Source organism: Alosa alosa, chromosome 16 (genome assembly GCF_017589495.1).
Source record: "Alosa alosa isolate M-15738 ecotype Scorff River chromosome 16, AALO_Geno_1.1, whole genome shotgun sequence".
Lineage (NCBI taxonomy): Eukaryota > Metazoa > Chordata > Actinopteri > Clupeiformes > Clupeidae > Alosa > Alosa alosa.
The window spans coordinates 5,347,497-5,362,496 of NC_063204.1; the positions used below are offsets into that span (position 1 = coordinate 5,347,497).

Consider the following 15,000-nt stretch of genomic DNA (forward strand, 5'->3'; position numbering starts at 1 on the left):
GAGTCCGGCCAAATGAAAGCAGAGAACGAGGAGGAAACAGAGGGCAAAAAAAGCAGCTTTGCCTAATGGCGAGCAGTGAGGCGTTTTTCATGTGTAATGCTGAACACATCGCTGGGCAGGCCTTTCTGAAGGGCATTTGGCTGCTGGTGGATTGACCAGTGCAGACCTAGAACAGTCCGTTTGTCTTCCTGGCATTGCCCACCTATACTGACCCACTTTGGGAATGTCAAAATGACGACCCACAAACCAGTGGGTGAGGGAATTCACTCCCAGCTCGTCCATCGGCTGGACATGAACATTTCGGTTAGCATCAAGCAGGCAATTAAGCAATGAAGTCAGAATTTTCCAAATGAATGACGGCTCAGTGAGCTCCGTTTTATAGGTTTTATCGTCTGCCTTGAGCAGTGATGTTGTGACGTGCTAATGCTAATTTATATATGAAAGTGTTAAACACATTTCATTACTCAAAACGTGCACTGGTACACTAGCATGGCGGGCCATCCTATATCATTGAAATGTATAGTCTGGAATTGAACCATTCACCTCGCTTTTAATCCAAGGGGCAGAGAATTGTCTTTCAAACTGCCTAGGCATGCAATAGGCCAGCGCTTCACGACCATATCCGTTATCCGGGTCGGCAAAGCGGCAAATACATCCTTCTTCAAAGGAATTACTTAAGTGCATTGTGTTGCTCAACTTTCAAAGAAAAGCACAAGTCCAACTCCTCCAAAGTTGACGCCAACGCCGATTCAAACAACCGCTCTTCGTTAGCCATAGCCACCTTCCTTGTTGTTCACCGTCACAGGACTGTCGTTATCCTGTTAAGCCCGTTTTAAGACTCTCTAACAAAATAGAGCGCTGTGATTGGATGAAGTCCACGGCGTCAGCCAATAGAAATCCCTATGGTTTGATACTAGACGTACAGGCTGAGCAAATTAATTTGCCGCCGCTAGGGTGCGTCTAGATTTCTAGGCTACTGGTACACCCTTTTCATTTTGAGTATTAAAGGTCTTTGGTCTGAGTTTGAAGTTTCTCTGCTAACGTTGGAGCAGACTGGGGCCCATAAATTACAGGCATTTGAGGGAAGTGATTCATTAAGCACAGTTGCATTATCTGTCACTTTTATAGCCCTTCAGAGCACTTCAGCCCCGAGTTACTCCACTGTTGTTAAAGAGCGGCATCTGGATGCGTTCAGTAGATGCCAATTAGATCAAGGTTGGAGAATGCAGTATTGAGCGTAGAGAAATGCTCCCCGAAACTCTGCGGCTCTCATTCTGTGCCGGTGGAGAGTGTTTCCCCCCCCTGTCCTGCCTCATCACGCCAGAACAGATAAGTAGCGCTCTTGAAGTGATACTCAATCCAGTGTCCTGGGGATTTGTGACGGACACAGGACGAGCGGTGTGGGTGTCTGTGAGTCAGTTTCGGGTTGTTTCGAGCTGTCGGCCGTGCTCTGCTGGGCTGAGTTGGACGCCGGTCATGTGAGAACGCGCCACCAGTATTTCTGCTCCGTCAGCAAAACGTTGGCCCACCACCCCCTGAGCTCCGTTTCCCAATCGCACACAACCGCTACACATCCCACGCTTTTAAATGAACATTTGTAACACACGCCTGCCGTGCCAGTTTCATTATTTACATTCAACGAAGGAAGACATTTATGGGCTTTCCAGACCTAACTTCAGCAAGCTGCTCAGAGTGTGGCAAAGGCCAGTTCTAAGAATTTTTACAATCATGTCTGTAATAAGATCTACGGCCTATTAAATATCCTTTACCACCTTCTGTTTTAGTAGAACAGCATCTGGTCTCGATGTGTAGATACTAAAACTACTAATCTGGACAAGAAAGGTCTGTGGACAGCAGTGAGGCTTGTCTCTGTGCAGACAGATCTTGAGTAAAGGATGAGGGACTTCAGGCCTGTAATTGAATCACTGCTGTGTGTCATTTCCTTCCTTGGCGGACTCAGGCAAAGGCCCAATGTTAATTGACGTTCATTAAGTATTAGTAATGAAGGCGACAGGTCGACCTCAATGATGAAACCGAGTCCGGATCAGATAGACGAGGATATGATCATGAGCCGTGACACGCTTACCCTTCAAACCCCGGGCGATATCACGTTGTTGCCATGGCACCTGCAAGCATCAGCAAAGCATACAAAAGCACAGTCCTGCGCCTCATTTTGGAGTCAAAGCACACGTCGCCCCCGTTAGGGGTAATAGCCAGGGCACGTGACTTTGAAAGCGAAAATGTGGGATTGCTATTTCCAGAGCCACTGTTCATAGTGAACTCTCTATTATCTCCCAGGTGGAGCGCTTTGAAAAATGAAACCTCGCCCCCTTACATTATGCAGCCCTCTTCCTTGACTCTAAGACACACACACACACACACAGGAACCCATCCTGCCTGGTGAGATGGGACTGTTACTGCCTTGCTGAGTCAGAGTGTGTATCAGCAAGACTCCTGGAGAGACACAGGGCTCGAGCACAGCCTGGTTTTTAGCCATTCTGTACTTGGAGTTGGAGAGATCAGGAGGATACCAGCATCAGTGGGACGCTCTTTGTGAATCAAGTCTTGGGGGTCCACAGGCAAGCAGGCAGGCATGCAGGCAGGCAGGCAGGCAAGCAGGCAGGCAGGCAGACAGGCAGGCAGGCAGCCTAATGCACAAAACTGCTCAGTGAAATGAGCTGTGGCAGCCGTGGGCTTCAGTGGGCTTGTTAGCAGTCAGCCACCCCCCATCTCTCCTCTCCCTCTTGCATCAGAGCGGGTTAGAAATGCGCTGCATGGCTTGTTTCCTTCTCTCTCTCTCTCTCTCTCTCTATTCTCTCTCTCTCTCTCTCGCTTGCTTGCTCACTCATTCTCTCTCCCGCTCGCTCATGCTCTCTCTCTCCGATGGGATCTCTCAAAAAGGCCTGCGAGATGAGCTACTGTGATAACAAAACAGAATACATACATGTGTAAACGCCCAATAGGCTCCCTTAGCAGGTCAGCTTCAGTTTGTGCTCCTCGTTCTCAGAGCTTCCTGTTACCATCAAGGCCCCTTATTTGTTCCTTCTCACGCATTCGCCACATAATATGGAAGAGGAACTCAGCGGGCGAGCGGTTTGTCACTTGGAACGTGACATGTGCGGGTAAAGCACAGGAAGCTGTCTGGAATAAATGTTACAAGTCGTACTTGGGTGGTGAAAAAAGGTGATAGTGTGGCCTGTGTTGTGTCAAGCAAGTCTGCAAGGTATAATACAGCAGAACTCTCTGAGCGCAGGACCATAATGGCGACGTTGTGAGTTGTGAGCTCCTGCAGGAGCCTTTTTTGGTGTCAGAAAGAGAGCAGCGCTCTCACAGAAGACACACACACACACAGAGCCCATGTTATTTATTTGTTTCTTTCAGTATCATTCTCAACGCCGCCTGAGAGAACCCACTTCCTATGAAACCTCTCCACAAGACAGGTCGAAAGAGAGAGAGCATGAACGAGAGAGAAACGTTTAGAGAGAGACAGGGAGACAGAGAGAACAAGAGAGAGAGAGAGAGAGAACGAGAGAGATAGATGGAGAGCTATAGAGTTAAAACGCTGCTGTGACACGCTTCACAGTTTGGCAAGAGACCAGAGGGACCCTGGCAGATGCATGCAGATAGAGCAGCGACTGCTCTGCACGTTGGAGAGGACTGATGTTATTTCAAGGGCCTCTGATGCTGATACGCCCCCCTCTCTCCCTCAGACGCAGGGTGAGGCATCGGAGAGCGCCATGACCGGACAGGTCCATTAAGATAGCCATCGAACGCTCCGAGGGCCACAGGCTTGTCCTGACTGCTTGTTTGTGGCCCATTATTTCCTGCTTTTGAATCCTTCAGTCAACAGCTTTTTGGCCGCTCCTGCCCACATGGCGGTGCGATATTCCCCAAAGAGCCGGCGTAGCCCAGAAGCACTGGTGCAATATGGCTACAGTTGAGTGCTAACACAGGCTCCTCTCCTGCCTGTGTGTGTGTAAAGGAAGTGCTGTTAATCATCAGAGATTTGATGCTTGATTATGGCCATATGAAATGGGTGTGTGTTGAAACAGTATATACTATGCGGTTTTCATCTCTAGAATTAGGACTTAGGAAAGGAAGGGGAACAGATTGTGATAAGAACCAGTAGTCTATAGCTTTTTTAACTGACGTTTATGTTTACAGTATATCCATTCAATACGAAACACTTGCTTTTTAAAACAGCACTCTTTAGGTAATTTGATTGGCATGGTTTGCATTTGGAGGCTTTTGTCATGTCAGTCTTACCGCTTGGTTTATGGTAGCCTATTACCTTAACCACATCCTGCAATCTTTCTTTCAGACAGAATGCTGTTCATAGGAACCTTAATTATGTAGATGTGAGATGTTTTTTGACCCTTTTTGTTGACCCAGTGGAGGTTGTGGCCGGCGTTCTCTCCACTCTCTTCCTTTTTAAAGAAGTAAATTGTCCCATTTCATTTACAGTAGCTTGGGCTAGTCCTGACACTGTTTTAAGTGGTCTCCTGGGAGGGAGGTGTCTGGATGGAACCCAGATCCTTCAGCTCATTAGTTCTAGAACCATCTGAGCTGCAAAGCCCCAGAAAAAAGCAAAAGGTAATTCCACTGATTTTTTCTGACTCTCTGCACTTTCTCAATTTTCTGATGTGTCAGTGCAGTTCGGCTGGGGAGGTCCAGGGTCCTTCAGCCCTTCAAAATGAAGTGCCAGAGAAATACATCCAATTAACCCAGCTGTCTTCTCCTCATAAATCAGAGTGCGCTGGTGGTCTGTCAGGCACATGGCTAACTCATTGTTTTGAGTGTGTGTCAAAGTAAACCAGACTTTACCCTCGTCGGCCCCTTTCTGGACATCAGACCAAAGCGTCTCGGCCACGTTGTGGTCAGTCGTCCCGCGCGGGGCCGCACAGTCATAACAGAGTTGGGCGTTTGAATGTGCCCGTGCTGGGTGATTAACACGAGCTGTTTTTTTTGAGGGAAAGCTCTATCTAAATAAAGGGATTGTTCCCAAGGCAACTCCTGTCCCCAGTCTAGACAAAATCAAAACTTCTCTCCCACATGCCCATCCTACTCTCTCACCCTCCCTCAGGGCAAATGTGTCACCATGTTTGTATCTCTCTCACCCTCCCAGAAGAAAAAATATATGGCTGTTTTTGTAGCTCTGCTTTGGGTTAACCCTGTCATTTTGAAGGATAATAAATCTCAACAAATGTAGGCATATTGCATCATCTCATTTTCTTGTATGTTGGTATTACTCATAAATTATATTTACAATGGCACTCCTGGGGTTATCCTGCCATACGGTATGTTGCATTTCATTTGAGGTTTCCCTAATGCATCCTATAATTACTTGAAACTGTATATCTAAACACTTTGTATAAGTAATGCTTTTCCTCAGTGGTTTGTTATAGCCTCTAGTCGTGCAGATATAATTGACCAAACCGATGTTGAATTCTGTTTCCCTGCAGTTCCTCTGCTTGAAGAACATCCGGACATTCCTCAGCGCCTGCTCCGAGATCTTTGGCATGAAGAAGAGCGACCTGTTCGAGGCCTTTGACCTGTTCGATGTGAGGGATTTTGGAAAGGTAAGATCCGGAGCTGTGACTAACAATTCACAAGCAGCGAGGGTGCTCACTCCCACATATTGTCACCTAATCTTCAAAAGCTGCAATGCAATGACTAGTCGCTGGAAACCTTCTGACCTCGTGAGCATTTCTACCCCAGTATGTTATCCAGTTATAGGCCTATCTGCAGACTGAGAACAGTGTAGGCGACAAAGTGCGTCATGTTGGTGCAGCGTATCTGTTGCCATGCAGAAGTGCGTGTTTGGATTCATATTTTTAGACTTTGGTTATTTGATTTATCTTTCCTCAGTCAAAACAGCAAAACTACAATTGTACTGACATTACCTGAAATGCACAATTAAATAACATGATTTGGTAATGTTTTTAAAATGGAGATATAGTGTTTAGGAACCAAACTCTTCATTTAGACTTGCTTGACTTTGAAATGGGTGTAAAAGGATAATGGAAGTATTGCTTTGCGAGTTATTTTTTTATGTTGTGTGTAAAGATGAACACTGCCCCCCTCCCCACACACACACACACACCCCTGGAGCTTGTGTGCTGTGTGGAGAGGCTGGCCACTCAGGCTTACCCTGCTGGCATTTTAATATAGTCTGCAGTTGGTTTAATTAAGAAGCAGTGGAGCACAGCAGAGCTGATAGGCCGCCCCTACCGGTGGGAGGTGCCAGCCGGCTGCTCGTGTGTGTGTGTGTGTGTGTGTGTGTGTGTGTGTGTGTGTGTGTGTGTGTGTGTGTGTGTGTGTGTGTGTGCGTGCGTGTGTGTGTGCGAGTATGTATGTCACCCTTGTTGCTTTGATGGCAGGAGGTGTGTGTTGCCTGCGTGACTTTGAAGGCTGTAAAAGGAAATGTTGGATGCTCTGGATGTCAGAAAGATGCAGGTTTTGAAAGGTTGACTTCCTTCTTGTTTGATGCAATTTCAATAAGTGGCTGTTTGTGGTGAATCTAGGTTCTATGAAGAACAAAAGTGGCTGTTTGTGGTGAATCTAGGTTCTATGAAGAACAAAAGTGACTGAGCGTGCGATACGTGCAAACAGTCCTGCGTGGGCGTCTGCATATGTGTTCTTGTTCATGGACATGTAAGTTGGGAGGAGAAAAATTACAATCTGGCAGATTTGTATCTTACCCACATACATCAGTCTGTGTTTTGCAAAAGTGTGAATGAGTGTGTGCGTGGGTTTGAGAGAGCGTGAGAGTGAAAGAAGAACATCTCCTTCCATGATGGTTCTGGCAGCTGTGAGGCCTGAGGCCTAAGTGCCAGCCTAATCAATAGCCCCCACAGCTTAAAAACGCCAGATGCTCTCTGGCTTCCAGTGAGGATAACCTTTGACCCTTCATACCTATTAATGTCTGTGGTAGAAGCACTTTCAAAACACCCTGACTTCCTGTTACCTTAGCTAGAAGAACAAGCACCCACCAAATCCTATTAACCCCTTCAGACTTCCTCAATGAAACTATGGTCAAATGTTCAAATGTTTCTGTTGAATTTTCCCTCTTTAACAATGTGAATTGTGGAAAGCTTAGAGAAAAGATGTAGTAAGTAGAACATTTAATGTATGATCAAAAAAATGTAATGTTGTCTCAGTCATATAAATACTCACAAAATCTCATAAACCCCTAACACAACCTAACACAAAAACATGGTCAAATGTTTCTATTAGGTTTAACCCTCATTCTATGGTAGGAATTGTAGAATTGAGAGCTAAGATGCACCAGAGCCGACACACACAGAGTTTTGCACGACACATTTACAGCTCTGCGCGTTCAAGTGCTTTAACGTTTCCTGCCCTGCATCTGGTCATGCTGAATTAAGTCATTTTTAATGAAGGCGGTGTTGGACTCCAATCAAAGGATTTCGCTCGTAAGCATGCCTTATGCATTGCGCTGTTGATCATGTGCCACTGCAAATATAGAATTCAATTAATTTCTCACTTGAGCTGCATGCAAGACAGGGCTAAACGCAAACTCCATTCACTTATCTCTTGCATGTTCATACATACATGCAGCCTGGGAAGAAAATTATTTGATTAAATGATATTCAAATGTCAAGCTTGCAGAAGAAGATTCTTACATGGTTCCCTTTGATATATCACTTTATTATTGGTGAAAATGTACTGTGTCAGATTTGACATTCCTCAGGCTGTATCTCAGAGTCTCAAGCCTTTTTTCTGTGTGCTCTGTCATGGCTGTTTTAAAAGAGTTTGTCAGAGTGTTTCAAATGTGTGCCTTTCGCGCTCCACTGACTTAGAGATTGGTAGAATGGAGAGAAAGCTGTTTCTTTTTTCTGCCATGGCATTTTTCTTTTCCTCGGTTTGCCCATTAAAAAATGCACGAGGATCTTGCACATTTGTGAGTGCGTTCAGTTCAGCTCGTTAATGGAGTAACCACGACGAAGAAGTAAAAATACATAAACAAAAACAAAAAATCCGAAAAAAAAAGCAATCAGTCAGCTGCACTTGCCCAATACTCTTGCCGTGTTGTCCTCGTTCCTTTTGGAAAATAGACGTGACAGGGCCTCTGAATAAAACATCCACTCTGCTAGTATTCATTTGTGCTTGGATGGAAAGTAATGTTGATATTCCTCAGAGAGAGAGAGAGAGAGAGAGAGAGAGGAGGACCGAGAGAAAAAGAGAAAGAGAGATAGAGAGAGTTGGGGAAGGCAGAGAGTGGGGGAAGGCAGAGAGTTGGGGAAGGTAGAGAGTGGGGGAAGGTAGAGAGTTGGGGAAGGCAGAGAGTTGGGGAAGGTAGAGAGTGGGAGAAGTTGGTTTCACCATTCCAAGTGCAGCATGTGTCATGCTGTGCGCAGTCGTTTCAACATGATAGACTCCTCTTCTAAACGCCAGCCTGCTGGCTGTAGGCTACCACCCAGCGTGCCTCTGCCTACTGTATCAGGCGCACACGTTGGGGACGCACGGCTGAAGATCAACACCAAAGCCTGCTTTGTGCACTTGTGTCCTGGTGGAACCCCTCAGGCTTTAGCACACACACACACACACACACACACACACACACACCAAAAAGGTGCTTCTCGATCGGTTAGGGATTTTATCCAGCACGAATCAGGGGTATTTGTACTAATTACCCTTTGGGACAACCTTTTTTGTATACAATCCCCCACTTCAGTAAATCTGTCTAGTAATGGATTTCTCTGTCTCTCGGGGAATAAAAAGTCCCCTTCAGTGAAGGCTTGTCGCTTAACAAAGAAGGTACAGATTTGACTTAGTGTGTAGTTGGGACTGTGACCTCTCTCAGCACAGCCCCAGTGTAGCTGGGGAAAGGTTGAGGGCGATGCCTTTGAGGAGCTGTGACTGTGAGGCAGCGTGGCCTCATGTGCAGGGAGAGGAGATGAGGTTGCCGTGCTCTCACATTGGGCCTGGTGTGGATGTCTCTGAAGTGTGCTGCGTTCTGCTGTCACAGCTGTCTTTGCAGATGCACATATGTTATCCCACTGTTGCACTGTTGCCTTCTGTTTCGCTGTGGGGTTTGTGTGTGTGTGTGTGTGTGTGTGTGTGTGTGTGTGTGTGTGTGTGTGTGTGTGTGTGTGTGTGTCTGTGTGTGTGTGTGTGTGTGTGTGTGTGTGAGAGAGAGAGGGAAAGAAAGAGGGAGAGAGACACAGGGAGGATGAAAGCTAGAGTGAGAGTGAAAAAGAGAAAGAAAGAGAGCAAAAGTCAGCAAGAGTGAGTGAGAGTGAGAGAGCAAAAGAAAAAGAGGGAGAGAGAGAGAGAGAGAGAGAGAGAGAGAGAGAGAGAGAGAGAGAGAGAGAGAGAAAAACACTCCACTGCGAGGAAAACAGATCAGCGGGCGCCTTCCACCTCGCCGAGCAACATCTGCCCGACTCATCTGACACTCGTTCGTTCCTGAGCTCGGGCGGCTCCACCGACAGTCAGGCGTCCAGAGAGTCAGGACCAAACCTGACACGACTTTTACACGAGGCCACAGAAACAGAAACAAAGCACTTTAAAAGCCCACTCAAATGCACTGAAATACAACACACATCTCAGCCTTCAGCCGCAGTTATCTCACAGGGGCTTGATGTGCCGTGTCTCTCGTCTCGTCTCGTCTCGTCTCGTCTCATCTCGTCTCGTGGCGACATTGGTGAGGAGGCAGCCATGGCTGTCCCTCACGCTGATTGTGAGTCCGCCGAGGAGAAAAGCCCTTAGACGGAGCTGCTGCCTCAGCGGAGATTAATGCCCGTCTAATTAGATTTGCGGCCCGGAGTTGAAGAATCGAATGCAATCAATTTCCCTATTTATCTCCTTTTCGGATTTTAAAATGAGCAAATCAATCACTTTGTATTCTCATGTTAAGCTAAAGGCTTCTTTTTATTTTTTTCTTGTGGACAACAATGGAGTAGGGTCTTTCAAAAATGTATGAGTTAATTTGGCCCATCCGAGGAATTGTTTTGAAAATATGAGCCCACATAAGTTTGGCCCTATAATGAAAAATATCAACATACTCTCATAGACTGGTGATGTGGTTGGAGTGGTCCTCTGCTTGTCTATGAGAAAGGACGTGTCTTCTGGTCCTCCATGAGGGACGATGTGTGGACACAGAGTGAAAGAGGCTCATGGGTGGACGAGACACTGGAGTACTGTATGTTGTGTGTTACACAGTGCACAGTGTCATGAAAAGCATATGAATGAAGAGCTATTGAAATCAACCGCACACAGTTAAAGTCACTTGTAGGCTGAGGCTTCTTGCGAACTGAATAGGGTGTGTGTGTGTGTGTATGTGTGTGTGTGTGTGTGTGTGTGTGTGTGTGTGTGTGTGTGTGTGTGTGTGTGTGTTAATGCCCATTTAGTGACAAAAAGCATGTTATTAAAAACAGGATTTTAGATGTGTTTCTCAAATTTGAAATACACAGATTTATAAGTGCATTATCCGATTGGTATGGTTGGGTGGCTGGTTTAGTAAGTTGGAACATAGCCTATCCTCGTCATATAGGAAGAGGGTGGGACTGACCAGTCCTCTTCTCATCACGTTGAAGTCCTAACTCTTATAGCTCTAATTATGGGAATTGGCTTCTTGTGCAGTGATCATGTGAACCAGGCTGTAATATTGTGTGATGGAGTTGTGGTTAGAAGTGACCCATAGACGATGCGTGATTTTCAATGTGACATCAGTCCGTCATGGGCTGCTGTTAGATTCCTGTAAGAAAAGGCCGGTCTGATGACCTCATGGCTTTCTGCGCAGCGAGAGAGAGAGAGAGAGAGAGAGAGAGAGAAAGAGAGAGAGAGGTGCAGAAGCAAAACCAGTGATTCAGATCATTCAGCCACAGACACAATGTGGACAGAGTAGCCACATGCACGCACAGACACAGAGACACACACACACACGCCTGACCTGCCTGCCTTGCACGCGACGCACACACACGCATACCCTTATACACACACACACACACACAGCTCCCCTCAGCACACCCATACCATTCATTTAGCATTCAATGCTTATTTTTATCTGAATGAGCTCACAGATCAGTGAATGAATTGCAGAAAGAGAAATGTTTATTTCAGTGTAAGCATTGGCCGGGGGGGGTCTGCCCCTCCCACTAGCCGTTAACCATGCTGTACCAACACAGTCAGCCTTAACAATGACGCCCACAGTTCAGCCAGGCCACTGTATGAATAGGCCTTCTCCAGAGCCTGGGAGGTGCAGAAGACCCAGTCCGCGATGGAGCAGTGGACGGCTCGGGGGTTGGGGGTGGACGGACGCTGAGTGCCTCTCAGAAGTGTGTAATTGGGTCATGAAGTGGCCTCTAATGTATGGTGATAAAGCCGGTGGGGAGGCTGAGATGGATGGGTCATTGTCTGCGCCGCTGCAGAGCGGCTTTATCGCGTGCCGCGTTGTTGAGAGTGATGGGGAGGACCCGTCCATCAGGGAGGGGAGGAGGAGGGGATACTGGTCCTGTCCAGCTCATATGTTTCTGTTTTGGGTGAACATTCTCACATCTCTCTCTCTCTCTCTCTCTCTCTCTCACACACACACACACACACACACACACACACACACACACACACACATGCTCCCACACATAGACATTCCTGGAATAAAAAAAGGTCTGTTTGTGTTGTTTTCAAGTGCCAGCTGATGCTTAGTTGTAAGCAACCAGGGATCAGTTTGGCAGATGCTTCCCTTGAACAGCGTGCAGATACTGTATTACTACAAGTGAAGATCATAGGATTTCCTGTAACATTTAATTTTACAAGGCTGTTATTCTCCTAATATAGTGAGATCTTTCACTGTTCCACTGCTGTAAAGCCAGTGAGAGAGAGTGTTGGTCGTATATTTATCCTCTTCTGAGAATCGTGAAGAGGATAAATATGAGTGACATATAAATGTGGCCCAGTGTCATGGAGTAAGTCCTTGCCCTTGCCCATTAGGTGCTGTCAATGTGCAATCTCTGGGTCTGACAAAAACGCCGATCTGTGGCTGATGAGGCTTGTCTGAAAGATCCATCTGGGCCAGCTCTGCTGACTCCAGTAACCGCCAGGGGAGGGGGTAGGAGGGAGGGACACACACACACACACACACACACACACACACACACACACACACACACACACACACACACACTTGTCTCATCCACAATCAGATTTCCACAGTTAAATATATCACGGCCACTGAGGAGGAAGACAATAATCAATAGTCGCCCCCATCCATCTCCTCCCCTCCTGTTTTTCTATCTGTTTTCTCTATCTATCTCTCTTTCTCTATCTATCTCTCTCTCTCTATTTATCTCTCTTTCTCTATTTATCTGTCCGTCTCTTCCTCTTTCTTTCTTCCTTTCTTTCATTTTACATAGCTTGCTAATAACATTCAAGCCCCCCTCTCTACATCTTCCATGCCATCCCCCTTTCTCTCTCTCTCTTTTGTCTTGGACAGTGTCACTCAATTTCCCCTCTTTCTCTCCCCATCAGTCTCTCATCTCTCTCATTCTACCCCCCTCCTGCCCCCCACCCCCCACCCCCTCTCTCTGCTGGCTCGTGGCGGTCGAGTGCCCTTCAGAGCCGCAGCTCGTCCGTGGAGGTGCAGCGGTGGGTATCAGATGACACCCGGCCGGGTAACAGATACTGGAGTGGGGGGGGGGGGGGTGGGGGAGTGGGGCGCATAGCACAGGGTGGTGGTGGGAGGCTAGCCAAGATGGTGGAGGTGGCCTGGGGGGGGGGGTCAGATGGAGGTAGCCGTAGGAAGCCCGAGGGTCAGTGCAAGGTGTCGAGTGGGGGGGGGGGGGGGGGTTAGTGGTCACTCGGAGGTGTGGCGGGAGCGAGAAGGATCTGTGGAACTCTTTCCCAGGCTCCCTGGTGGCCCCTACCATGCCTGGACTACCACAGGGGGCTCGATGACACGGGGAATGCTCAGCTCGCGCCCCACGCCACGCCACCCCCTCTGAGCGCAGCATTGTTCCACAGGTCATCAGAAACACATGCTTGAGAGGGAAAACAGGCCATTGTGCTGCCCACACTGTCATTGGCTCGTGGAAAGGTTGCTATAGTGTCTCTTGATGCAGTATTTTGTGTTGTCTTAAGGATCTGTTTTTGACATAGACAACAACAAGGCTGTAGCTATTTGAGTAAAGTGTCAGTATTTGACATCTGCAATACAGTAAGTGTTGTTGTTGTGTTGTTGCGCAACTGGGGCTATCACTGCATGAAAACAGACATGTACAACCCCCCACACACACACACACACAGCGTGTCATGGTGTTGTTCTCCCCTAGCGAGCGCAGCTGTGTGGAAGAACTCTCGTGCGCTCCAGGGGAATTCTTCTATCCTCCATTCCTCCACTTCCTTCTCCTCTCACATCTTAAAAGAGGAGAAAAACAGAAAAACAGACACTTTGATGAGCGCCATCGCCACGCTAGCCCTTCATCTCCACATGAGAGACTGGCGGCTGTCACTGACCCTGAGGCCGTCTTTCCCTTTTTTTTCCGGAACATTCCGGGCCACACTGACATACAGTGGCCGGAAGCACAGGCCCACTCGGTCCTGCTCTGCATTGGAATCTAAACTGCAGGGGAGGAGGAGGAGGAGGAGGAGGAAGAGGAGAGAGGAGATGCGACTGTCGCTGTGCCAACTCGAGCCGTAAAATTACCGCTGTGGAGCCAAGGTCATGTCGCTTGTAGCGAAAGGTGAGGACAGGGTGTTAATCCTCGGCAGAATGTACACAAGGAAACTGGGAGGTGGACCTCTGGTCCCAGACGGGAGGTCAGGGCAATGAGAGAGAGAGAGAGAGAGAGAGAGAGAGAGAGAAGGTGGGGAGGTAGAGTGGGTGTAGAATGAGAGACTGAAAAAATATGTACCGGTACCCCAACAAACAAAAAAGAAAAAAGGAAGGAGTCAGAAAATGTCACCAGAGCGTTTCCTGACTTATGTTTTCCACGCAGCGTAAGCATGGAAATGCCAGCTGAAATGGAAGAGTTACTCTGATGTTATCATTGCAGAGAGAGAGGACCAGGAAACGAGCAGAGGAAATGGTCTCCTATCAGACCCCTTGACAACCTTTCAAAGGAAAAACGAGATAAATGCTCTTCTTATGCGTTTGTGTGTGTGTGTGTGTGGGGGGGTGGGGGGCTGGGGAGGTTATATTATAGAGGAGGGAGGAGGAGGGAGAGGGAGGGAGAGGGAGGGAGGGAGGGAGAAGGAGGAGGGAGGGAGAGGAGGGAGGACTTTTCATCCACACCACTGTCAAGGCCAACCGTACCCCTCTCTGCCTCCCTTGTGCTCCCTCCCTCCCTCCTCTCTCCCACTCCCTCTCCCTCTCTCCCTCTCTCCTCCCCTCCCTCTCTCCTCCTATCCCTCTCTCCCTCTCCTCTCTCCCTCCTCCTCTCCTCTCTCTCTCCTCCCTCCCTCCTCTCCTCTCTCTCTCTGCTCTCTCTCTCTCTCCTCCTCCCTCTCTCCCTCCTCCTCTCTCCTCTCTCTCTCTCCTCCTCCCTCCTCCCTCCTCTCCTCTCTCCCTCCCTCCCTCTCTCCTCCCTCTCTCTCTCTCCTCCTCCCTCTCTCCTCCCTCTCTCCTCCTCTCTCCCTCCTCCTCTCTCCTCCTCTCTCTCCCTCTCCCTCTCCCTCCTCCTCCCTCTCTCCCTCTCCCTCCTCCTCTCCTCTCCCTCTCCCTCTCCCTCCTCCTCTCCCTCCCTCCCCCTCTCCCTCTCCCTCCTCTCTCCCTCTCTCTCCCTCCTCCTCTTCCTCCCCCTCTCCTCTCTCCCTCCTCCTCTCTCTCTCCCTCCCTCTCTCTCTCTCTCTCTCTCCTCCTCTCTCCCTCTCTCTCCCTCCTCTCTCCCTCCCTCTCTCCTCCCTCCCTCTCTGCCTCCCTCCCTCCCTCTCTCCCTCTCTCCCTCCTCCTCTCTCTCTCCCTCCTCTCTCTCTCTCTCTCTCTCTCTCCCTCCTCTCTCTCTCTCCCTCCCTCTCCTCCCCTCTCCTCCCTCCCTCCCT

The 15,000-nt window shown here is 48.3% G+C and overlaps 1 protein-coding gene across 2 annotated transcripts in view; it reads left to right on the top strand.

Annotated features, from left to right (window-relative positions):
• LOC125309252 (guanine nucleotide exchange factor VAV3-like) overlaps nt 1–15,000 on the top strand; it is a 92,123-nt gene that overhangs the window by 8,305 nt on the left and 68,818 nt on the right. For both annotated transcript variants that reach the window (XM_048266038.1, XM_048266037.1), the window contains exon 2: nt 5,463–5,579. In XM_048266038.1, the coding sequence (XP_048121995.1) occupies nt 5,463–5,579 (117 nt within the window). The remainder of the gene's footprint in view (nt 1–5,462; nt 5,580–15,000) is intronic.